The sequence below is a fragment of the Antechinus flavipes genome, chromosome 3 (genome assembly GCF_016432865.1).
Source record: "Antechinus flavipes isolate AdamAnt ecotype Samford, QLD, Australia chromosome 3, AdamAnt_v2, whole genome shotgun sequence".
Taxonomy (NCBI): domain Eukaryota; kingdom Metazoa; phylum Chordata; class Mammalia; order Dasyuromorphia; family Dasyuridae; genus Antechinus; species Antechinus flavipes.
In genome coordinates, this window is record NC_067400.1 from 305,320,527 (window position 1) to 305,347,640 (window position 27,114).

Here is a 27,114-nt window from a genome sequence, read left to right on the forward strand (position 1 = left end):
AAACTCAGGAAATCAGAATCATAGAATTGAACAATATCTTTTAGAGGCCCTCTAGTGTAATGGGACCCCTCATTCTACCCTCATTTTAGATAAGAAAACTGAAGTCCAAAGAGATTGAAATTTTCTTAAGACAAACTAGTATTTATATTGGTGATAAGTTAAGCAGTTGTCTATGTGCCCCCCATTCCCCTCAAAGACCCCCAGCATAATTTACCAATGTCTGCATTTCTTAATCGGTTAGACAAAAAAAGGCAGAGCTATTGTCTCCAGAGGGTCCTTGAAAGGGCCTCCAAAAGACTGTCTGTTACCACACTTTCCAACCTAACCTCACATTACTCCCTTTCATATAACTTTAAAACACAGCCAAGCTGCACTGCTAACTATTCCCTAAACACACCCCAAATTTTCCTATCTATGTGCTTTGGGCAGCGGTGTTCCTTACACCCAGAATGCCCTTTCCTTTTATCTTTGATACTCGAAATTGTACCCCACTTTTAAAGCTCAGCTCAAATGTTAAGGCACTGAGGAGTGTAAAAGCAACCAATTCTGGGGCAATTTGGCACGGAGAAAAGAATGATAACTGGATGAAAGTGATGGGGAGGGGGGAGGGAATGTTCCTAAAGAGAATGAGGTGAAAGAGACTAGAGTGGGCATTAAAGGGGGGGGGGTTCCTATAAAGAGCATTCAATGAGAGGATTGTTGGAATGGAGGGGATGGGCTAGTCCCCACCACCCATAAAGTAATAATCCACTTGGCTGGGAGAGCTTGTGACGTCAATGTTTATTTAGTTAGGTGGAGGGCATGAGGGAATTAGTAGCACAATAGATAGACCTGCAATGAGAAAAACTTGAGATGAAATCTGACCTCAGACACTTATTAGCAGTGTGAACCTGAGCAGTCATTTAACTTCTGGCCTGCCTCTCTTTCCATATTTATAAAATGAAAATAATAATAGCACCTATTTTCTAGGGTTATTGTGAAGATAAAATGAGATATTTGCAAACCATAAAATACTATTTATGTAGCATTTTATTTACATAAAATATACTTATATATTTTAAATTCTATTTACATAGCATCGTTATTGTCTATGTTATATAAAAAAGAAAAGTTGTAGTTATCACTGCCCACAATTTAACTAGCCCTGATCCTTGTGTAACTTTTAATGAAAGGAGCTCAGCTATGGGTTGGGCTAAGCCAAAAGTAAGAAATAACTTCCTTTTCTACATCATCACCAACATAATTAATAGCTAGCATTTCTATAGCACTTTGAGGTTTACCTGATCTCATGGACAAAGGTTAAATACTTGAAAAATTTATGGGACTCCTTTGCTAAACTCAGCTAAGCTTTGAAGGAGTAATGAGGCAAAGTTTTTCTTAAGTTTAAAAGAGAACCACATGGGAGGGACCCGTGTTCTAGAGGAAACTACAGGCCATACCTCCAGAAGCCCCCGAATGCCTGTGTTGTGGCAAAACAGATGATAGAATAATTAGCCTCAGAATACTGTGCCTCAGTTTCCCCAATGCAAGTACTCAACCCCCAGAACCTATCTCCAAAGCCTCAAACAAGCAATGAAAGGTCCTTCCTACCCCAGCATTACAAAGCAAAAACAAATCCCACAGTTAGGTGTCCAGGGAAGCAGCAGATACCTTATCAGCTACTTTAAAATGACTGTCGGAATCCAAGAATTTCCTAATGACTGGGTCTTCTGTGGAGGAGAAAGGCTGCATCAGAACAGGACAAGGAAATCATGAACACTCCAACCCCAGAAGAAAGTTCTGGTTATAGATACAAATGCCAGGAAACATTGAAACTGGTCTGGTGCCCTTCTTCTTATAGAAGCAGTAACTATGGGCTAATCTATGTTCCCCACCCCTGTCTCTATAGGTCTCTCTAGACATGTCTGTCTCTAGAGTCACAGAATCATAAATTCTAACTTCATTTAGCCTAAACCCTACCTGATCTGTGAATTCCCAGAAAGTAGTCCTCCAGCCTCAACTTGAAAACCATCAGTGACTAGTGGGGTAAAGCATTCCATTTGGAAATAGTTCTAGTTGTTGGGAATGGGAAGTTTTGCTTTAGAGTTGAAGAACTGTCTGGGGCATTAGTTCATCATCCTAATTTTATCATCTGGGAGCCCCCATTTTCTGGGAATCTTTTCCTTTGAGGAACAAACTGGAGAATCTTGGGTTTGTATCCTAGGCAAGAGTTTTAAGTAAGATATTGATCCCTCTGTTCACTTCAACTTCAAGTTGATTAAGTTATTATTGTTGTTAGGCACCTTATACTTATAAGTAGAATTATTTTGAATTTGACTCTTCTAGTGCTTAAGTTCCTGGACATCATGCTCATAGTTAACAGACTTGGCTCTAAACATTGGGAATGTGATTGGGCAAATATGAACCGGGAATTCCTGATATTGGCGTCTCTTACCCAGGAGCCTGAAGAAAGCCTCTAAGTCTTCTGGGCGAAAATCAGCAATTTTTCTCCTTTTCAGAACAAGCTTTGTGTCTGATGACTCAATCACCGACCATACCTTCCTCTTTCTTTTCTGTCTATTCTCATTCCTTTCTTCTGACTGAGATGGAGACTCTGTGATATCCTCTGAGGTTGAGGGTACATCAGACTCTAATATGACTTTGGGGTTGGCCAGCAAGGAAGCTACTGAAGAAAAAAATGAGAATCAGAGAAAGAAGGCACCAGAGAAGGTCCTCATTGCCTCAGTTGATGCCCACAAGAGCGCTGTGTGGCAGGCATTGAAAGTGTTTTAATACTTAATTATATGAATGAGGAAGCTGAGATATCAATATACCTGTCCCTAGCAAGCTGCATTACTAAGTCACCAGGGACACTGACTTGAATCTAGATCCTCTGACCAAGTTCTGTGCTTTTCCATGAAGTCCATGTAACAATTATACTCAAACAGTGGGCATACTAAAGGAGAATAGCTGAAAATGAGATCCATGTGGTGATTATCTCACCAAATCTTAAATGGTCTCTCAGGATTGCCTGGAGCCCTAATTATGATTAATCTCTTGGGGCACTAATGGACTACCTCTTATTAATTAATTTTATATGTATATATAATATAATTAACTTAATAATAATATATTACTGTAACATAATATTTACTTATTACTTACTTAATAATAAGTTAACTTATTAGCAACTGACTAGAATCACTGGATAGCCCACATAGCAACATTCTGGATTCTCAGCTACCTAGACAGCTAGAATAGAGAGCAATGCCCTGGAGTCAGGAAATCTGGATTCAAATCCTGCTTCAGATACATCTTGGCTGTGTGACCCTGGGTGAATCCTCCTTAAATTTTGTTCTCTTCCTCTATAAAATGGGGATAATAGGAGCACCTACCTCTCAGAATTGTTGAAAGGTTCAAATGAGACATTTATAAGGCATTTTACAAAATTTAAAGCACCATTAAGTCAAGTCTACCACTACTACCTCCTTAGAGGCCTGCTATCACATCCCTATTTTTCCACAGTTTGGACTAATTGTTTCCCCTCCCTTTTTCTTTTCCCCATATCTCTCCCTCTTCTTTCCCTCTACCCCAGAATCTTTGATACATTCAAATTTTCATCTAAGGAGATGACAAACTAGGCTGTTATTGTATGTTTTCAATATGCCCTGTGCTTTTCTACCTTCAAATCTTTGCTTATGTCATCCTTAACAATCTCTCTGATGTTTCCACTTCCTGAAATCCTACTCTTAAATTAAGGACTAACTTGAATCTCACCTCCTTCAAGATGTCATCCATGACCAATCCCAACTGAAAGTGATGACTCTTTTTCCCTTGAAAGCCTTTAGCAATTAGGGTACCTTCCTTGGGTATTGATCACCATCGATTTTGTTTGATGGCTATGTGTGTATCATTTCTTTTATTATACTTGTAAACTCCTTAAGAGCACAAAATACATCTTATTCAATTTTGTAGCTTCCTTTTCAAAAGCATATATCTAATAAAATTTCTAATACCTTCAAATAAAGAAAACAGAGTGAAAAACATGGAAATAAAATCTATCAATGTGAAGACTTACATGGAAATTTGATTCACTTTAAAAAACAGTCTATCTGAGAGCAACCTTAATAGCTAATTGTTTGTATAGTTTCCTAAAATTCATAAAACACACTTTATACAGATCATTGTATGTAATATGCATTGCAGCCTTGTAAAGTAATTAGCATTGAGGCACAAGGAATTTCAATTAATTGACTTGTCTGACGTCACTCAGCTGCTAAGTGTGGGAGACAGATTTGGAAGCCAGATTTTCTCTTACTTTTCACAACTATGCACTGCCTAAAGAAATGGGATATATGATAGGGACCCAGGGGAGGGAGCCAAAGACAAGCTTAACTTACTTTATGGAACCAAAGACACTGACAACTAGAAGGAAACCTTCTCCAAACCTCTTATTGTGCAGATGATAAAAATTAGATGCAAAGAAGTGTAGTTAAGTAGTTAAATGTTACATAAGTCAGATAGCAACAAAACAGGATTGGAAACTAGTTCTCCACCACAGCACTGTGCCATCATGCTGTCATTTTTCTAGAGCTATCCCATATCCAAAATCATCCTTCATACTGCAGGCTACAGCTGATTTGCTACAGGCCAGGGATCTTTAACCTGAAGTCCATAAATTTGTTTGTTTTTAATATTTTGATTATTGTTTTTTAATATAATGGGTTTCATTTAATACTGTGTATTTTATGCATTTAAAACCATCATTCTGAGAAGAGATCTATAGATCTCATCAGACTGCCAGAGGTGTCTCTGCTGCAAAAATGGTTAAAAATCTCTACAAAAAGTGTTTATCCTAAATCTTAAGGAATGAGGGACCATTCCTCAGCTGCTCTCGAGGAAGGCGCTAAGGCTATAACTCCTTTCTGCTCACATAGTTTATGCAAAGCTCTGATTGTCTAGGATATCATAGAATTATCTCACATGTGAACATCTTAGAGGGACATTTTTTAAATATTCCCCAGGAACCCAAATCACTCACAGCCCCTCACAGCCCTCCTGGTCTCCTCACCCACCTGAACTTTCCATGGCAGCTCTAAACTATCTAATAAGAAACTTCTGGGGGCTTTCTGAGATGGAAGGGATAGCCCCCCTCAAATCAGCCCCCAAGCTGACTGGGTTTTCCCAGTTCACTGTGTCAGTTGGAATCCACTGTCCCCATCAAATCTCTTTCTCTGTATTTGCCAAAGGTGATAATGAGCAGGCAGCACTGACTGAGAACTGAGCTTAGTTGAATGTTTGGATCCAAATGGACTTAAAGGTTCTGGGGTATGCATGAGACTTGGATTCTCAGGTGACATCAGACAGTTCCACATGGGAACTGGTAACACAGCTCAAATTCAAATGGCCACATGAAACCTCCAGGGCCCAATATTCTGACATGCAGGCAAAGTAGTTAGAAGATAGGTTAGAGTGAGGAAAAATGAAGAAGAAAATTATTTTGGTAGGATCAGGGAGGATAAGCCAATAGAGAGATCCATCTCAGAAAATCTAGGATTTGTTTATAAAATTATTTTCTATAAAATTATTACTTTTCTCACTTACCCACAGATCAGATCTTAAAACAACATCCAGGATCACACTTCTCCAAGGTAGGGTCTCCTAAGGAAGTTTTCATTTCTGAGATGTCCAAAATCTGAGGAACATGGAGGATACCAAATTGTTTACAAAAGTTCCATTGACTCCAAGGAGGCCTGAACTTTCTACCTGAGACCGCAGGGATGTATCTTCCCAATGAAATAATATCAACAAGGGGCCCCCAGCTCCAGACCCTCCACCCCCTTTCATCTCTTCCTGGGGAGTGTGCTGGGGAGAGTTGGTGGAATGAAGTAATCCCATATGTAGATGCCCAAGATTAAAGAAATCATTCCCCCAGGAATTACTTTGTCTTTCACTATGACAAATCTTCCAGGTCTTTAAATCAGTTTTAGACCTAAAATTATACACCTCCATGATCTAGAATCAATCTCTTCTCCAAAAACAATCTCCTGTCCTTGCATCTATTCCTCACCCTCATACCTCCAAAATTTGGGTAACTGTCAGGTATGCAATGAATAGCACTTGATTTATGGTTTTGTATGTTGTCTAATCTTAAGAAAGTGATCAAGCAGATTAAACTTGCATGATTAAAGTGAGTCATGCATTCAGTTTTTGTTAAGAGAGCTGGATGTTAAATATTTAGCAACATACCACTGATTCCAAATATTCATGTCAATGCCAATCCTCAACCTTAAATATACTTACCATCTATTTCCTGTTGTTTTTCCACAAAGGCCATTTTACTTCAGCCCTCAGATAATTCCTACTCTTCATTCCATTCCTTATTTTTGATGCCCTCCCAGGTCAACCAGATCCTTAATACTGAAAAGTGAGTAATTATCACCCCCAGCAGTGTTTATTCTATATATCTTCTTTCTTCAAAAGCCCCAACCCCAATTTTTCAAACAATCTTATTCAGCAAAATTCTTGCTTTACTGAAAAAATTGAAATCACTCAAGCAGAGTTCCCTGCTCTAAAACTCTCTCTATTTTCACAAATCCTCTCTTGTCCAGCCTCAGAGTAGATCCCTCATCTTGTCAATGCTACTTAAGTGGTATTAGTAGTATTTATCCCATCTCCTTTAATAATATTGCATTCCCTTCTCTGATTTTCTGTCTCTTTTTCCCAAAGGCTTCTTACCTAATGGCTACACATCTGTCCATCTTTTTTTTAAAGTCGCTTCACTTGATATTACTATTTTCCCAAGCTTTCATCCCATACCTCTCCTCTTTTTCATTGTCAAACTCCTAGAAAGAATTTTTTAAATCATTCACTGGCTATACTTTTTTTGCCTGCTCAATTATCACCTCTTTGAAATCAGCTTCCAATCCCACTATTCCACTAAAATTGCTTCCTTAAAGATTAGTTATAATCCCCAGATGATTAAACCTTCACCATCTATACTTTTTGATCCATCAATGGCTTAAAATCCTGTTGACAGATGTCCCCCTTATCCCAGAAATTCTCCATATTTGGTTCTTGTAACAAAATTGTCTCCTGACTTTCTTTCTTCTGCCTGACCATTCCTATACTCTAAACAGGCTCTTCCTCCTCTCCAACATCCCACAAATAATCAACAGGCAAGTTCTACTGATTTAATTTCTGTGACATATTATCAGCTTATTAATTATTTATCTATCACTATTCTTCATAACTTCATTACCTCTCACCTGGACTATTGTAAGAACTTCCTATTCACTTGAATAATCACATCTTGGTTCTGTTATTGAGAAATAATTCATTTAAAACTTGAATTAAATAGTCTCATAGGTCCCTTCCAACTCAGATGCTTTAATTTTCATCTCCTTTTCTTGTGTTTTTACCTTCTCCAATCTTCCCACAGCTGTCAAAATAATCTTCTTAATGCACAATGTCAACCCCTACTCAAAAATATCAGTGCCTTCCAATTGTCCATAGAGTAAATACAGTCTTGTTGGACCTTCAACAGTCTGAATCTGACTGCCTTCCCTACTTAATTTTATATTGCTTACCTTCACTCCCTCTACATTATAAGCAAACTATGTTGCTATCATTTCCTAAATTTTATATCCTATCTCTAACCTCTGTGCATTCCCATCATCATGGAATGCATTCCTTTCTCATGTTCCTCTTTTAGAATCCTTATTTTCCTTCAAATGTCAGCTCAGATGCCACTTCCTATATGAAGTTTTCCCCAATTCTCTGTTATTAGTCCCTCTCCCTCTTCAAATGTTTTTTTTTTTAAAGAATAGTTTATCTAACCTATCTCTTGTCCCCTTTGTTCCATTTTTATTTGTTTGAGTTACATTTATCCATGTAAATGTTATATTCATTCCTGCCCCTAAAACGTAAATTTCTTGTGATAAGGAATATTTCATTTTTTCTATGTTCTTATTCTTCTATATCTTTTTGTGTGTCTTTTATCCTATAATCTTTTTATCCTTTCTACATACAGAACAATGTGTAGAATAGTGGCTCAAGACATGTTTTTTGAGTAGAATGAAATCTTTCAGGGTCTCGGTCGCTTTTTTTGAAAAAGAGATGATAGTTTTCCTTTTCCTGAAATGAATAATTTTTTAGGCTCTCTTTTTTATCTAAGATCTAGAGTTCCCATTTGAACTTTCATTTGCAGTAGAACAGAGATTTGATAGAGATGCTTGAAGACCCCTACATAGCAGTCATGAGAGAACTAACAGCAAATGCATAAACATTTGTTTTATTTAATATTGACCTATTTGTTATAATTAGCTAATAATGATGTTATTATTAGCCAATAATAACTTCTGGTATTAGTTAACAAAAATAATGGCCAATGCACATCCCTATTATAGGAGCAGAACAAGGCAGTCAATAAAACTGGGTAAGACTGTTCAAATAGCCTAATGAGGCACACAGTGGACATTCAATAGACATCTGTTGAATGAATGAATGAATGAATGAATGATGAATGCATATGTCATTCCATTGTAAATTGAAAAAAAGGAAAGAAAAAGAAAATCCACCTTCTAAGAAATGATTTCACTTCCCTCCCACATTTTTATTCCACTATGATATAAATAGGTCACATCTGACACAGTAGAAACAAAAGCAACCATGGAGACTATGTGTCTGTATTCTTCTAATATAGTAACACTATATTAATAGTGAGTCCAAGGAAGCAAATAAACATGGACATTATCTGTGATAGGAGGGATCTAGTCTTCTTATGCTTAAAACGATTCCACCTTGGTTAGATAGCTGGCTTTATACCCTTTGTTAAATTCAAAGGCAAACTTTGGAACTCTATATCTTCTTTTTTCTTCCTGCCCAAGTTTTGTGCTCCCCAAAGCCCTTTGATAAAAGAAGCCTAGGAGACAGCGTTCATGAGTGCTGAATAGGGGATAACCTGAAAGGAGGCAAACCCAACCTCACAAGGAAGTCACTGTGGCTGCCAGAGCCATTTTGTGGTCACGGTCACATGGCATGGCCATTCCCTTTGGTTAAAGATTTTTCAGCAAATTGTTGTAATCCCCTCTTTCATTGTCACGTTTTATGAATGAAACTCAAAATATGAAGCTTGGTTCATTTAAGCAAAGTTTCTTTTTGACAGACATTTTAAAAGGTGTTAAGAATCAAACTGAAATCTCATTCATTCACCCTTCTTTAAAAAAATCTGGGCTATGACTTTTTACTCATCATCTTTGACATAATACAAAATTCTCACTTTCCAATAAATACTTTTGAAAAAATAAAAAGCATCAAAATGCTCATTTTACAGTCTTCTCTCTACCACAAGTGTCCATCTTTGAAGGAAATAAAAGTAAATCATCTGAGTTTTTAGTACAATTACTAAACAACAGATGCCTTTCAGCTAAAGAAAACACAAAAAGAAGTCCTTGTTACTTTAAAACTTTGAGGTTACTATTTCAGAACTTTTTCACTCTGAAAGACTCGTGCACTTTGGGGAATGCAAAAGTCTGCTATTTATTTAGTCTCCGATGAGCACTGTAAGAAAAAAGCAGGGTAGTTTAAACTGTTTGAAGTAATTTCTTTACATAGCTGGCTATATGTGGCTTTAACAACTGCAGGGATTATTGGTTGGGAAATGGAAGGGAGGCAAAGGTTACATAGTTCTGCTCAGTAAGGGTATCCATGATGATAACCCTCATGGTGACGATAATCATCCTGGTAGCCATCTTGGTAGCCTTGGTGATAGCTATGGTAACCATAGCCAGCATATTCATCTTCAGGGCACCTCATACCCAGTGACTGCTGAATGGCCATTTCTTGTCTCCTGAGTTGCATGGAATCAATTAAGTCATATACGATCACCATGGACCACATCGGAGAAGGATACCAGGACTTGACATTTCCGTCTTTCCCAACCAGAAGCATGGAGAAGTACTCGGGACTAACTTGAAAATAGTTCCGTATATCTTTCACTAAATGGGCAGGCAAATCTTCTCGTTCAACCACAGAGCTTCCTAGAATGGGATTGAAATAGAAGTCATCAATGAATTGTGGTTTTGTAGTTCAGGAAAAAACAATATGGCAGGACCAACCAGGGAACTCAGCCCTCCTTTCTTTTGGCATAAGCCAAGGCTGTAATGCAGGAATTTTGCCAGAAGGAGACATCAGAATTATTTATACATTATTTTAAAATATAACAAAATGGCAGGAAGAGAAGGCATGAGTTACAGCTGGGGTCATGTGTCTTCAAAGAGTATAATATCCCCCAAATACCTCAGTGTAGTTATCAACTTGGCCCAAGCTCTGAGAGAAATTTGCTTCTGCTTCTAGTACTTATCTTTCCTGCTATTTTATAATATTATTAGTAATGAACTTTGGTACACATTATGTCTCACTCATAGAAATGTTAGAAGAGGTAGAATCAGATGCTAATTTAGCTCTAGTCAGATTCATTTCTTTTAAGCTAGTCATTAACAAAGACTATATTGTCCATGCTCCTGAACTTGTTTCCCCTCAGAGTAGTAACTCATTTCTTGGCAACCAAAGTCATTCTTTCAACTAATGCCTTTATAGCCAAGAAGAGTTTTTCATCAGTAAATGTGGGTGTAGGAAGGATAGAGGCAAAGAATGCTATAAAATAAATTTAGTGAAATCAAATAGAATTAATGGAAGAAAGATATTATTAATTACTTTTCTAAGTGACATTTTGAATGGATAATATTCATTTTCCAACATTCTCTTGGTCTCAAGAATATGTTTTATGTGTGTATGTATGCATGGGCACATTAACTTGGTTAATAGTTACTTAAAAACATATTACCATTGATTGGGAACAATTCCAAAACTCCTCCAATATCTTCACCAAGGCCTAACAATTTCAAAATCGTTATATGGCGCAGACCTGAGGAGAAATGAGAGTCATAGTTACTTTATAGCAATCCTTTTCAAATAGCAACCATTTACTACTTCCCAGAATTTTGCAGTTGAGCACTTAAGATAGCTTCCCAGAGTTAATACATATATTTAACAAGAAAATGAGATGAATAATTTATTTACACATTAGACTTCAGGATTTTTTTTAATGCTAAAATGGAAAAAGTACTAAAAGTACTACTAATTCTGTAGCTCTTAGAATTAATTTCAGGATTTGAAGAATGTTCAACTGTTTTCGCAGATTGAAATAGAAGAACTTGGTCTTAAACTGTGATTTGCATGCTCTGGAATGATGAAACAAGACATGAAGCAGTTAGTTCATTAAAATGTCTGAGATTCTTTGGGCTGGCTGGTGCTTGGAAGGAAGCTGAGCCAGAAATTGCAATGCCTTCCCTTAGTAGTTTTTCTCATTAACTTTCAGAGGAAGGACTGGAAGGTCAGAGACTTACTTTGCTTCAGTTGATAGAGAGCCTATCCTAAGAATTCACCTAAGACCCCTTAGGTCAGAGTATGCCCTGGGGATTATTTTTAAGAGTTCCAAAGGGGAAACCCTTGGGAAAAGCACATTATTTATTTCAAATATCTAGCTGAATTAAGGGAAGAGGGTAATTAGCTTGGTAATTGCTGGGATCCTTTAAAAAATAAAGAAGATGAGGGGATACCACAGACAGAAAGCAGGAAGGACAAGGGGGTTGTAATGGCACAATACTGAGATGTCATGAAGATCTTGACAAAGTCTCAAGCCAGACAGGAACCTGGAGTTAATCATCTAATAACTGTTAGTTCTGTAGCCTAGTGATGGGAGATAGGCTGAAAATGGACTTCTTTTGAACAGAAGCCCAGAGGCAGTCAGATATAGCTTTTAGGGGAAACTGCATATATGTTTTTTCTGTTTCCTTTCAGTACATTCAGTACACATAGTTCTAATAGGTAAGGTTGCTTCCTACCCAAATACCAAGCATATTCATCATGTGAATCACATTTTCAAATGCAGGTCTGTGAAATCAACAAAATAAATATAAGCCAGGCTAGTTTTTTTTTTTTTTCCCCCTTCACTTTTTCCTTATGGAAGTGATTTTGATCCATGGGGTAAACTTTTGTGTGTCACAAGTGAAAACTAATCAGTGCTCAGGAGTTTATTATCTGAATTAAAAGAAATTTTCAATGATGTGGACTTAGGATCAAGAAAACAGGTTCAAATAATGCCTCTGACACTTAAAAGCTATATAATTATGGATAAATAATTAAAACTCTCTGGACTTCAGTTTTTTCGACTATAATAAGGAAATGTTACACATATACATTATTATTATATCTGTGGTATATAATATTTGTGGTAATTGAAATAAGATTTCATTAGATTCAATGAGACAATACATAAAAAAGCATTTTGCAAGAGTTAAAGCATTCTATTTTTATTATTAAAAAAAAAAAAGAGGCAGAGAAGAAAAGAGCCTGTAGGAATAGCAATGGCAAGATTTCTTACCAAAATTGCAAGCCTGACCACTGAGAGCAGAGAGCTGTTGTGAATATGCCCAATCTTCATCATTAGGAGCAGAAATCACAAGTAAACGCCTCCTCCAACGGAATCTGGGAAGTAAGCAATGGAAAATTAGGATTTACATGATCAGAATTGGCTGTCCTCCCCATTCCAAGGTCCATAGGATGCCTCTCACCTGCATAGGACGCCACTTGGGTCTGAGTTTCTACAGTGATTCATGCTGAAACAGTGACATTCCATATCCTATTTCTAACTATGGGTTAGATTAACTCTGCAAGCCCTCTCTCTTTTAAACTTTGATAACAGAGTGTGCCTCATCTAGTAAAATGTTATACATATTTTCTGTTACACTGATGTATCAGTATACTGGCTCTCCAAACCTATTCATCCAATTTTACATTTCATGACCATGTCACCTCTTCTCAAAGATCCATCTCTATTGAATCAGCTTTACTGCTCCCTAGGTCCTCTCTATTCTAATTTCCCCATCTCCTAGTCCAGATCCACTGTACTTTTTGGAATCACCAGCTCTTTTCTCAACAAACTCACCTATATCCCTGAACTCTGCAAGCAGTATTTTGATAGTCTATTTTAACTGATACCAGACTCTCCCTCAAAGACACATACCCCTTGCAATTTTCTCTGGTGGAAGCTTCTCCTACCACTCCTACATTTCAATGGGCCAGAAGGAAGACAGGCCATATCCTTCTCATTGGCTTTTCTTTGATTGACACTTCTCAGTATTATTTCCTTTTTGAAATCAGCACAATTCACTTAAACCACTCTTTCCCTCAATCTTGTTTCCATTATCTATTAAAATTCAGTTTGCTCTCTTAACTTTCTCCTTTCTTGGTGATTTTATCCCCTCTTCACAGTCTTCCTTTGTTACTGTCTGTATACAAGTATTCTAAAATTGGAATCAATGGACATTTTTAAAAAATAGTAATTGTATTTTATGTTGTGCATTTAAAAACATTATTCTGAGAAGAATTCCAATAGTTTCATTAGAGAATTAAAGAAATGTGATACATTAAAGGTCAAGAAATTAACTTGCAGGAATTTCAATATTCATATCAACATTGAGCCTCTTCCAATATGATCACGTTATTCCTCCTTTCTGTTGATCTTATTAAAGTGGTTTCAACCACATATTATCACAGATGTATCAACCAAACACCTTATCATCTTGTAGCATGACACCATTTCATGATCTAGAACTTTAATATTTGACAAACTTCGCCTTTCATCCTTCTCTCATTCTTTGGCTCATGTCATACCTATTCTTCATCCTCTGGCCTTTTTGCCTGTCCCTATCCTCTTAGGTTGATCTTTTATTCTACCTGAACTTCATTTGCCCTTGAGCCCACAGATATTTTAATGCTTCAGTTACTTACAACTCTAGAATTCTATATATCTCAATCAGTAACCATTTTTAATTTTATATTTTTATGCCTGGAAACTCCCATCATCTGGTTCCTTTCATATTGATTCAAGACTTGCATATTGTTAGAGAAAGTGACAAAATTGAGTTTATTTCATTCATTAGAATTTTATCATACATGAACTCAGCTGAAGCATATCCCTGGGGCAGTATGGTAAGGATAGAGTACAAAACTTTGGTCAAGAAGATTTTTGTCCAAATTCTCTCTAAATATGTGACCTTATACAAAACTTTTATCCTCTCTAGAATTCAGTTTTATTTTCAGTAAAATTAGGGTGTTGAATTAAATGTTATTCCAGATATATATCTATGATTCTGTGTTACCTGACAATGCTCCATTTTCATAAGCTACCTGAAATTTTCCACAATGACTATTCTAAACTTTTTCGTTTCTCCTTTCATTCCCAACTATATTCTTATTTTCCACATTTATAAATATATGACTTAACTTCCTGCTTCACTGAGAAAACCATATTCTATTTGTTTTCCAAAATTTCCAGTAACATTAACCACTCTCTTCTTTCCCTCAAGTAACAGAAGAAATATCCATTTGAGAATCCTTTCCTAATCCTCCTTAAAATTATTATCTTCCCTCTGTTGATTACTTCTAATTTATTCTGTATATCTCTTGCCTACATAATTGTTTGTTTACTTTTGACTGTACTATTTCTCTTTGTGGTGTCCCATTTTCCAATTATTTTTAAAAAGCACTCTATCCATTATGCCATTTAGCTGCTCCTATTTCTTCATTTCTATTTTTACTACTACCCCTCTTAATATAGACTAGTGTATTTCCATAAATCAGAAGTTAATAGATGCTGTCCTAGGATCTGGGATCATGTCCACTGAACATAATTTGTACCCTGTCCATTACAGTCTTACATGCCAAAAGGGCATTTTTAAAGGCTTTAAATGATTATAATTTATACAAAGAATAAGTAGAACCAAGTAACATTTTGAGGATGTTTGAGATATATTCATTAGGGAAAATATGCTTTGCCTTGTATTTAAAGTAATAAGAGGACTGTAGTGAGGTCAGTTTGAGCTAAGAATTAACAAAAAAAGAATGGCTTTCATACTCATTTCCTTCCCTATCAAGTCCCACTGTTTTGATATTGAGACCAAACATATAGAACAAAAAGAAATGGCCTCAAGAGTAGGGGAGATGGGATGTGGGAGTGTTGCAAAGATTTGAATGATTGGGAAAGAACACAATAGCCTGTGAAAATATTAGTTTTAAATGGAAGGCCTCTAATGAGCCTTACTGAGATCTATGACCATTAAATGAGAGTGATTCCTCTTACTTATTTTTCTTAAAAGGGAAAGAAAATATAAAATCTATGTTTAGAATGGGGGGAGGAGAAGTGTGCGCTCAGCAGGAGGGCGGGCAGGGCAGGAGGGTGAGATGTCAGGACTGTCAGGGATTCCAGGAAGATAGCTTGGTGACTGTTGTCAGGGTCTATTCTGTACATTCTTCTGCTTTTCTAGGAGTTTTGCCAGACCAGCGCTGATCCATCTACCCCGGACCCAACTAACCCAGACTCCCAGGCCTCACACAGAGCAATGAAGTCTTCCTCTGGAGGGAGTTATTTTGGGTGATGTATATTTTGGCCTGTTTACTTAACTATGCCATTGAATGAAGTCCTGACTTCTGTGGTATGTGATTCAAGACCTGCTGTCTCAGACATAATGAACAGCAGGCTGTTTCCTTGCTAAGTAATGCCTCTTTCTCCACGGGGGTACCCCAAGAGCTCAGCTGGTTCCCCCCAAGGGATTGGTGCTTCAGGATATGGCACAGGTTGTGAATCTCACCTCACTGCTTTATTATGGAACAGTGGTTTCCCTGTTAGTGTGGCTACTCTGCAAATGAAAAAGTCCAAGTTGTGCATATATTTACACATCTCACCAATATTCCCAAATCAGAATATATTTAATACCATTCCCTGTGGTTTTGTTCTTAAGGAGAGATAATTATAGGCAAAACAAAATGAACATTACTGAAGACGAGACTAGCTCCAGTGTCTGATAATACCATAAAAAATTTGGAGAAAAAGTTCCATTTGAAGACAAAAACCAAGTTAATTCTGCTATTTTCCATATCCCTCTTTCCTAAAGTTTTAGCTTTAGAGGTTTTTACTCACATGCTTCTCCCTTTTATTCATCTCTTGTAACTAGAGAAACTATCTAGAATGAGAGTCATTAGCAAATATGAAACTATGAGCAGTTTGGGTTAGTACATTGGGTTGAGATGTGAAATGAGCTTCTATTGCTAGAAAGGGTGATAATTTTTTTAAACTGAGAGCTCTCTTCATTAGAGCCTGAATGTACCCCTCTGCAAAAGGGTTAGCCTAAGACAATAGGCAAAATTGACAATTTTATTTGATGGCATTGCACTGGGGAAAAGTATAAAGTCATGGGAAACATATTACATTTAGAGGCTCTAAGAGATCTTGGCTTTGTCCCTGATTTTGCCCCTTATTGGGGACATGACCTTGAGTAAATACTTTCCTCTGTCTGAGCCCCAAATTCCTCACTTGTAAAATGTAAAAATTGTACTATATGGCCTCAGAATTCCTTCCAGGTTATTAAAAGAAAAAGTATCCCGTTGTGATACTTATGACTTGATACCTACCCACCTTTTATTTATTGGTAATGAGCAGGGAAAGAAGGAGAATAATAACATGAGAATGACCATTCTCATATCAACTTCTAAAGATAAAGGGGCTTAGAAAATAAGACAATAATAGAAAATAAAACAATAAGAAGAGTGACTGGATTGAAGAGGCAGGATAGCACTTTCTGGATTAAAAATTGCCTTGTCCTTTCAAAAGGAGTAGCACCTCCAAATCTTTCAATTTTGCATAAAACTTTCAAGGCAAAAATTACAGTTTTGTCGATGGTCTTAGGGGAAAATAAGGAGCACACTATGGAGATGCTATAGCAGGAGGGAAATTCCTTAACTAGACTGAAAATAGTGGGAAGGACATAGTGAAGTTGAATACGAGACTTCTGCCAAGCAAAAATCAGTACTATCATAATTGTTTCCTCTTTTATCTCCTGAGAGATCGTGATCCATTTTCCTTTTTTTTCCCCCTTTCAATCTTGCCTTATTTTTCAAGACATAAAATAGAAGAAGTAACTTTTTTTTTATTTCTCTGGCCACCAATGAGGTCTTAGGTTAAGGGGCACTTTGAAAGTCACATCAGTTTTCAGTCTAATGCCATGTTCCTCATAGGAATGCACATTTATTCATATCTTTAGAGTTATTCATTTTTAAAAAAATATTTTCTCAATTTATAAAAGTCATTTGGATAGATTTGTACATTTGTATTGAACTAGATATTTCTTGAAAGCTTAAATTACATTTAGATATTTTGGACACTGAATAATTATTTGATATCTCAAATTTTCCCAAATTTATATTTCCTTTGATTTGAGTATCCAGGTAGAAGTAGCATGGTGTATGGGAAAGAATATTGAACTGGGATTCAGAAGACTTGGGTCGAAGTTCCAGTTCAATCTTTGCTAGCAATATTTTAGAGAAATTACTTCTTTAGACCTCAATTTCTCTCTGTAGAATGGGTGAGGGGGGTAGATTAGATTTCTCCCTCTGACTCTACTATTCTGAGATCTTGTAAGTCAACTCATGGTCAAGGAAAGTCAGTCATCTGTACTCTGTGCCATGAAAGAGAGGAATTATTGATTCAAGATCACAAAGTCAATAGCACAGGCATGAATCCAAAATCATAATCCTCATTATCAGAGTTTTTTCCAATTAGCAAGAGAAAAAAAAATAACCCCCTCACTTGATAATTTTCTGTGTCATTTTTAAAATTGTATTGCTTTCTCAGAAAAGATAAAGACCTTACAAATCTACAAATATTTGTTTGTTGTTTTTATGTCAATATTTTGATCTAATCACTTAAGATGATTTAAAGTCAAATAAAACCCAGCCATTCCTAAGGTCAAAAGGACATGTACCTAGATAGGAAGTTCTCCAATGACTGTTTCTTGTCCTCCTTGCAGACAATGCCCTCCTTCTTCTGCCTTTCCATATCTTTGATTCGAGATTGGAAAGTGTCAATCAAATCAAAAACAGACTTCATTGCTATGGGAACCTCATAGTATTGCTGTTTGAGAAAGAAAAATGAAAAGACAATTAGAGACTCAAACTCTAGTTATTCATTAGGACAGTTTTTCTTCAAGTGGGGATTGGAGTTGCACTCTCCAATCTGCCTAGAGCAGGATAACTTTTGATTACAGTCATGGAAACTGAAATATTGGGGCCCATCCACTTAACTCATTGCCCCACCCAGTACTGCTTTCTCCCTTTCTGAAGTCCTGAATGAAATATCATGACTTATACTTTCAGGGTATTTCAGGTTTACAGAACTTTGACTGTGAAGTCACTCATCTACCCCCAAAATTCTTCACTATGAATATATCCCAGTTTCACTTCCCTTGCCTTTGATGCTGAGCTGGTTCTCATGTACTTTACAACAGAAAAAGAAGTGAGGAACACCATCTTGAACAAAGAAAAGTGAATGAAATTACTCAATTAAGTCTATCTACAGTAATAAACCTATGTAAAGAAACTTCTCAGCCTATCAGAAGAGTGGAAGGGAAAGGAAAGAAAGAGTGGCTGAAAGAAGTACAGAGAAACTGTTCTTGTAACTCAGGAAAAGGTAAATCTGATGGAAAATATGACTCAGGATCAATGAAAGAAATAGGCCAAACCCTTATAAATTAGGTAGAAGTTTTTTTGCCTCAGAATACATTCTTCAAGAAGAAAGTCAGAAAGCATTGGACATGACAAATAACAAATAATATAAGCAAACATGAAATCACATGTATTTAATAGTCAAGAATAAACCAATTGCAGACAGGTTGACATACTGGAGTCATCTGTCTGTGTATAATCAGGTCACTAGTGGGTCATGGCAGAGGTGAGAATAAATACTAGGTATTGTATTGTGATTCAGGAGTTTCTTATTGACTTTTTATGAATAAACTACTGATTGAAAAAGAGGAAATGGATAAAAATGATGGCACTATTGCTCTATCCTACAGAACATTAATTGTACCAAAAGAGCCCAGAAATCATGTTATCCAGCAAACAGTTAATCACTCTGTTAACTTAAATGGGGAGAGGGAGAAATAGTAATCTACTATGACATTGCTTAGAATGAAATGGGCAGCTAGGTGGCATTGAGTGCCAGGCTTGAAGTCAAGAAGACTTATCTCTCTGAATTTAAATCTGACCTCAGACGCTGTGTGACACTAGGCTAGTCATTTCACTTTGTTTGCCCTAGTTTCCTTATCTATAAAATGAACTGGAGAAGGAAATGGCAAACTTCTTCACTATTTCTGCCAAAACAAAACAAACAAATAAACAAAACCAAATAAAGCCATGAAGAGTTGGACACAACTCAACCACAAAAGCTCATTTACAAAACACCATGGAAGAGCAGGAGAAAAGATTTTGAAATCATGAAAAATTATCAAAGAGTAAAAGGGACTACCAAGAGCCTTGGTGTGAGATGTAGTAAATCAAAAGGTTAACAAATATATATAATATGGAACTTATCTACTGGTATTTTGATAGTGATTAATAATAATGAAATCACTCCATTTGGATTCTTTATTAATACCTGATAATAATATTATACTTAGCTAGTAGCAATAGCACTTTAAAACATTCAGTCCAAGAAAGAGTGATCCTGACTTAAGTGCCTATAGAAGAAACTATCAGAAACAAAATAATGTTAAAAAATGTTCAGAGTATATCAAATGAAGTTTTTTTCATTGAAAAATATCATCATAGTACTTTTATCATTAAAAGGCAACTGAGAAAATGTGAACAACTATCAAGCTGACAGTTCCTTGAATCCTACAATATTTGTGAGAATTGTCCATGTATATATTTAGTAAAATGAGATATGACACAATCATATAAGGGAAACTCAGATGGGCCTTCATTCACTTCCTTCTGCATACCTATAATATCCGCCTGGGAGTTTAGACCTCATTTCCCACACCACCTAGAGCCGTGGAGCAATCAACAAAAGTAAATTTAAGTATTTTACCTTATTGGAATATCTAGAAGTTTGGGGCTGGGAAATACTGATTTAGAGAGTTGTCCCAAGATGGTGTGGTTCTCTGCATATGTGCTGGTATTTGATTTATAGAATCATAAGATATTGGAGCTAGAAAGGCTCTTAGACAATAGATCTTTACATAAAAATTGAATGTTTGCTGAATGTGTGCAGCCATGTATGGATAAAAAGGAATGAACCAGCTCTCAAAATCATCCTCCAAGGGAGAACCCTAAAAGCTAGCTGAGAAGAAGCAATCATCATTGTGATAGCAGCCTATGTTATCTTGTCCCTACTAATTCTTTGGCATATGGCTAAGGCAGAGCTTTTTAAGACTGGAGAGAGTCAGGCAATGGGAATGGGGAAGAAAGAATCCAATTCTTATCAATTTCAGAAAAAATTTTCTTCAGTAAGTAAAATAAAACTAAAGTCTGCAATTTTCTGGCATCTCATGAGTTTACCTGAATCTGGATTCTTGTTCTATGAACAACCCAAGCTACCTGCAATTGGTCCAAAGTTAGATAGCCTGATTATCTTCTGGAAGCTTATAACTTTCCTGCTACCTCCATCACTATTTCAGCTCTTAATGCCTCTGCATACCAATACGGCATCAGTTGAAGAGAGTGCCTTCTATTTAGGGCCAAAGAACTAACTCCATTAGTGACTCCTGGTTTCCATGTTGTTGACAATATATTTCTCTGTTGCACCTTAAAAACTGAAGTCAACTCAACAGTTTCCCTTCAAAATTTTGTTATATGATGCTACTTGTAATTATTTGTCCTACTCCTTATCCTCCTCCACAATTTTTCATAAACAAGTTTGCATTTTCAAATATTAGTTTTGTAAAAGGTAATCTAGTCACACATATCTTTGATACAAATGAAAATAATCAGACTTTGTTGACTTTTTAAAGGTAAAGATTAAGACTAAAACAGATACAACAAATGTATAGACCATATGGGGGAGAATAAGATATATACATTTCAGTAAAAAAAAACCATTTGTAAAAAAAAAAATCAGAATCCTCATACTAGAGTATGGCGCCCTAGATCCCAAAATCCCCACCTTGACTCTCATGTCGACATCAGTCAGCACCATGAAGAAATCATTGTAGGTCATTCCATATTCTTTCCTCAGTTCACTGATGAGATGCTGATCTACTAAATCTTCATCATCTAGAACTTTCATGGGTTTCTCATTATCTTAAAGGAGATAAAAACATTAATGAGTATGGGCCAGTGTACTCAAATCTCGGCTTTCTTAACAATTGTGTGAGACCAATAATCTCTCACATCTCTGGAAAAAAAGTTTCTTCAATTATTAAGTAAGGGAGTTAAACTAGATCAGGGCTTCTTAAACTATTTCACTCATGGCCTCTTTTTGCCTGAGAAATTCTTCCATGACCCCATCTCAAATGTGAGCCAAGGAGTTTCTGGCAGTTTGTCCATGTGCAGCACAACCTGCTGTGTGTTCATATTGTGTATTCAGAACCAATTTTGATGAACTTGTTCAATGCAACATGGGCAAGAGCTGCCAGAAACACCTTGAATTAATCACATATTTTATTTTGAATTAATCTTTGGTTGCTGTATTCAGAAACTTTTTATTGTTGCCAAATTTTTTCACGACCCCATGTTCAGTTATGCAGGGGTTACAATCCATAGTTAAAGAAGCTTTAAACTAGATTAGAGATTCTTAGCCTGAGATCTGTAAACTTAAAAAAATTATTTTGGATAACTGTTTTTCAGTGTAATTGGTTTCCTTTTTACTGTTTTTAAAAAATACATTGAAAAGCCTGATTCTGAGAACAGATCCATAGGCTTCATGGGTCTGCCAAAGGAATTAATGACACACAGAGTTAAAAAAAAAAAAACCTGGACCATCAGATGGTCTCTAAGGCTTCTTGTAAGATTCTGTGTCATGACAACTTTCCTGTATCTTAATTTCCTTGTTTATAACAGGAAGAAAATAGTATTTATTCTCCCTATGTTATTAAATGAACCATATGAGATATAAGTAGGAGTATGCTAAAGCCAGCTAGGACCACTCATGAAAGACAATTGTTAAATTTTCAGTCTAAGCATTGACACCTTGAAAATCATCAGATGCTATAAATCAAGGCTTGATTTATTGTTTAGTTGATTGTCTAGGTTTAAAGAAGTGACAGTGAAAATCTTGATACAGATTAAACTTAAAAGTATATCACATGTGCTTTTTTCCTGGAGACCCAGTTGCTAAACATTTACCAGCATATGCATTGTTATTATTCATGAGCCTATAATACAAATCACTTTTATAAAGAAAGTTAGAAATTAATGATTGTAATCTTATGATATTAACAGAATGATATATTTTGCAAATCAGTGGAACTGGAGTCAGGAGCTCTAGATCTGGGTCCGGCTTTCTCCTTTCCCTACTCATGGAAGACAACGAGAATATATGACAGGATCAGAAACTGGCTCCATAAAACACCACTCCTTCCAAATATAAAGATGTCCCAGAATCAACTTTTTACAGACCCTATCTGTTTATGTTACCTAAATCATTACAAATGAGAGCTCGTTAAAATGAGACAAGAAATTCAGTTTCATAATCTGGTCTTCCAATCAAAAACTTGGCCAAAAACTTTGACTAAACCAAAGAGATGGCAAATTTTTCTTTCTTGCCCTCTGGACAGTCATGTGCCAAAATGAATGTTCATGATCACATAGAAAAGATGCCAAAGAAAAACAATGGAAAAACTGACCAATGTCAGACTACAGCTGGGTTACTTGGTAGTATTATAATCATGATAGACTAGCTGGATGAGGATTTGACCAAGTTTGGTGTTAGGTTATTCTCATGTCTACCTTGAGACAGCTCTTGCCTCCAGCTACCAGCTCCTGCCAAAAAGCTAGTCCTATTCTTGATTTTATTTAAATCAATGTCAGGTGAAAGAGAGGCCAGCTTCAATCTGAAAACGCATCCATAAGTTCCACAATTTATTTGAATTTTTTTTTCCAAAAGTATCCACAACTCTCCCATCCTTAGCATGGGTAACATATGAATATATACATAGATGTGTATGTGTTATGTAAATGTGGACATAGATGGATATATACATATATAGATAGATAGATAGAAAAATGAGTTTTCTATAAAATTCTACACAACCCTCAAACTTTTATCCTGTTCAATTTGATATCGGCCATAGTATTAGTCCATTTTATAGTGTTTTAGTTGTTCTATGATCTGTCCCAGAGTCTGGGATTGAGAAAATCCATCTATTTTCTGGGTAGGTTTGGATATAGCGTTAGCACATAGCTATTTTTTTTTTGTTTTTTTTTTTTTTTTGCCAAGAGTCCCATAATGAGAGGCATTCATTCTGAACATGTTTCCCTTTAAAAATCTGTCAAAGGCTAAGGACCCCTTCTCACAATGTTTTAAATGCATAAATTAAAACACATAGAATTACAATGAAAATATTGAAGTAAAGATTTAATTTTTTCCCATCCAAGTACATGAGCCTATTGAAATTATTCAACAGGCCTTCTTGGTATAGCAATGGATTGGGGGGTGGGGAGTAGAATCACCATTTTAGAAGGACATCTTAAAAAAGAGATAAGTAAAAAAGACAGTCATCCAAAATTTCTTGAAAACCCCTTGTGAGAAGGCACCCACTGTCATCCAAAGCTTTATATACATACACACATATACATATGTGTATTATGTGTTTATATAATATACATAGTATATAAAATACATGTATGTAACATAAATATAGAAATGTATATATATGTGTATATATATATATACACATACACATATATATGTATATATACATATATATATGTGTGTGTGTGTATAGAAATGTTACTGTTAGACAGCTAATTTATTAGAAAGCTTTTCCTTAAAGCAAACCAAAACTTATCTTTTTACAATTTTCACCATCTCTTCTAATGTTACATTATGAAATAATGTAAAAGAAGCTTCACATTTCTTCTACATAATAATCCTTCATATATATGAAGAGAGTTATTGTTCCCCTCTTTCCTCTAACTCCTCTTCTTCATCCTAACCTTCCCAGTTACTTTCAGTTAATTGTTAAATAGAATGATTTCAAGATTCTTTTTCATCATGGTCACCAGTCTCTGTGTATTCTTCACATCCTAAAACGAGGTGCTCAGAACTGCCCACAATATATAGATGTGAGAATATAGCAGGACTAATAACCCTTGGTTATTAGTTTCCATGCTTTTCTTAACATAACCTAAGAAAAATTAATTTTCTTTGCTGTCTTATGATACTCCTGAACTTACATTCAAGTGAAGTCTACTAAAACTCACTATTTTCAAATGAATTTCTGGAGCTATTATTTTGTGCTTGGGGAGCAGATTTTTTAAAATCTAAATTCAAAACTTTATATTTATCCCTACTAAATTCCATCTTGCTAAATATAGCCTATTGAGATGTTTTTGGTCTCTGACTCTATCATCCAAAGGATTAGCAAACCCCCTTTGCTTTCTGTCATCTGCAAATGTGGCAATCCTATTTTAAATATATCTCTAATAAAACTGTTGAACAGAAGAGGATCCTTAAAACATTCCATTAGAGACCCTTTTCCATGAAAACATTTCAAGTATAATTATTCAAGCATTTCTAGGTCTACCAAAGTGACATCATTTAACTTGGCCCCAAGAAGAGCATGAGAGACTTTGTCTGATACTTTGCAAAAATCCTGGTAAGTCATCTCTATATCATTTTTCTGATCTAACAATCTAGTGACTGGGGAAAGAAGGAGAGGAAAGATGGAGGGAGAAAAGGAGAAAGGGGGGGTGAGGGGAAGAGAGGGAGGAAGGGAGAAAGAGTTAGTGGCTCTCTATAGTCACTCCTTCCTTTTAGAAGCATACATTAAACATCTCTTTAATAATAAAGTATAAAATTTTATCAGGTAAAGGTCAACGTCCTCTAATTTCCAGACTCTTCCTTTTTTAAAAATCATAACAATGTTTGTCAATTTTTAATCCTAAACCATTTCTTTTTTTCTCTGCAATCTTTCAAAGATATAGTTCACCTTAACTGAGGTTTTTGGCACTCTAGGTTCAAGTTAACCTTAACCTGCAGACTTGAAATCAACTAAGTGTTCCCTTGCTATTTTCCTACTAATCTTGGATTTTAGCTTCTTATTAGTCATTTTTGTTCTGTCTTTTCTAACCTAAAGATCACTTTTCTTGGCTAAGAAAACAAATTCAAAGATTAAACAGTTAATTCTTTTTATCATCTATTATTATTGCTCCATTCAGCCAATTGCCTACATTTTCTCTGATCTTCTTCTTTTCTGCATCAGAGTTAAAAACACAACACCAAAAAACCCCTGAAATACACTTTTTTTTTGTTCTTAGTCAACCTTGCTAGCCTAAGTTAACTTAAACCTTTGTATTACTGAACATTATTCCTGAAGGGATACTTATGTATGTGGAGAATACCTGGAAGACCTTCTAATGTATTTTATTATATTCAACAACAGTTGTACACATCTTTTTCCAAAAAAAAAAAGCTCAACCCAAAATTTAATTGGTCAATAAGTTTCACTCTTATAGACTCATCCATAACCTTTTCTGATTTTGATTTTTTCTCATAATCAAAATTGGGTTTTTTTGTATCTTAAACATTCTTGTTCTTGAGAAATGCCCATCTTTTCCTGATTCACTTACTTTGAAGAATTTTAACTGAATATAAAAGTATTTGCTAGGTTGTAAATTCTTTGAAGTCAGAATCAGTGCCTCCTCTCACTTCTTCATTTTTTTTTTTTTGCATGTGGAGAGTATAGCACATATCCTGTGGATGTTTGCTGAATGAAATGGGATTGAGTTATATATTGTTATCATCAGCTAACTGGTCCTGTTCCCACCTATAGAATATAATTTCCATCTGTTTTCTTTACAAAAGAAATACTTATTGCTCCAAATTTCTCTTACTATATTACACCAAAGTATCATGACTGAGTTGTTATGTGGAGCAAAAGATAAAAGAAGGGGACGGTAGTTATTGGGGACAACATAGATAAGTTTGAGGGGGAAGCAAGAGGGATTTGTACAAATTGTTGTTTAGTCAATTAATCACGTCCAACTCTTTGTGATCCCATTTGAGGTTTTCTTGGCAAGGATACTGGAGTGAATTTTTTTTTCCTTCTCCAGTTCATTTTACAGATGAGTAAATTACAAAATGAGGCAAATGGTTCAGCCTTGCCCATGATCACATAGCTAGTGAGTGAGGCCATATTTGAATTCAGGTCCTCCTGACTCCAAGACTAGGACAGTATCCATTACATCACCTATTTGCTACAAATCATCACTACTTACTGACACAGAGACAGATCCCACACTGAGACACTTCCATTCCTAACCACTGTGATACTAAATATATATATATATATATTTATAACATTAGCAACACTAATAATGATCGCAAATATCTCTTTCAGCTCTAAACACTGTGTTCTTCTAATCTCTCAGATTGAAAACTATTAAAATCAAAAGTTAAATAATAAAGAGGAAAACCATGGTTAAACTCCAGAAAACAGAGCAGCTGGCCATTCAACACTCGTGAAGAGTCATCTTGGAATGGCAGGGATAAGAGGCAGCATCTACAATTCATCATCAACTAAGAAGACCAGGTTAGGTAAAGACTCATTTTCATGAGTATAAATTCAGCTTCAGACACTTGTAATGTTGCCTTGGGCAAGTCGCTTAATCCTATTTGCCTCAGTTTCTTCATCTATAAAATGAGCTGCAAAAGAAAATGACTAACCACTCCGGTATCTTTGCCAAGAAAACCCCAAATGACACCACAAAACACTGGACATGATGGAAAAATGATTCAACAACAAGGGATAATTAGTACGTAGCCAATCGCTTTTGAGGAAAAATAACGAGGATCAATATATTCTTATCTATCTCAAATTCCTGATAGATTCAACTTTATAAAAATAATTTATTCAGAGCAGAAAATATTGAGGCAAAGAAGAGGGCAGTTCCAGCTGTTATCTGTAAGAGTGATGATGCAGTCTGCTATTCTCTTCTTTGCTAATTAAAAAAAAAAAAATGCCTGTGGCTTTTATTTTGACTACACCTGATTTAGATACTGCTGCCATTCCTCTT

The 27,114-nt window shown here is 35.9% G+C and overlaps 1 protein-coding gene across 2 annotated transcripts in view; it reads right to left on the reverse strand.

The window, feature by feature from the left end:
• Positions 1 to 8,256: 8,256 nt before the first annotated feature.
• Positions 8,257 to 27,114, reverse strand: part of CCDC80 (coiled-coil domain containing 80) — a 36,436-nt gene continuing 17,578 nt past the window's right edge. For both annotated transcript variants that reach the window (XM_051985292.1, XM_051985291.1), the window contains exons 4-8: positions 21,041 to 21,177; positions 17,862 to 18,010; positions 12,425 to 12,528; positions 10,826 to 10,906; positions 8,257 to 10,019 (exon numbers count right to left, since the gene is read on the reverse strand). In XM_051985292.1, the coding sequence (XP_051841252.1) occupies positions 9,673 to 10,019; positions 10,826 to 10,906; positions 12,425 to 12,528; positions 17,862 to 18,010; positions 21,041 to 21,177 (818 nt within the window). In that variant the 3' untranslated portion in view covers positions 8,257 to 9,672. The remainder of the gene's footprint in view (positions 10,020 to 10,825; positions 10,907 to 12,424; positions 12,529 to 17,861; positions 18,011 to 21,040; positions 21,178 to 27,114) is intronic.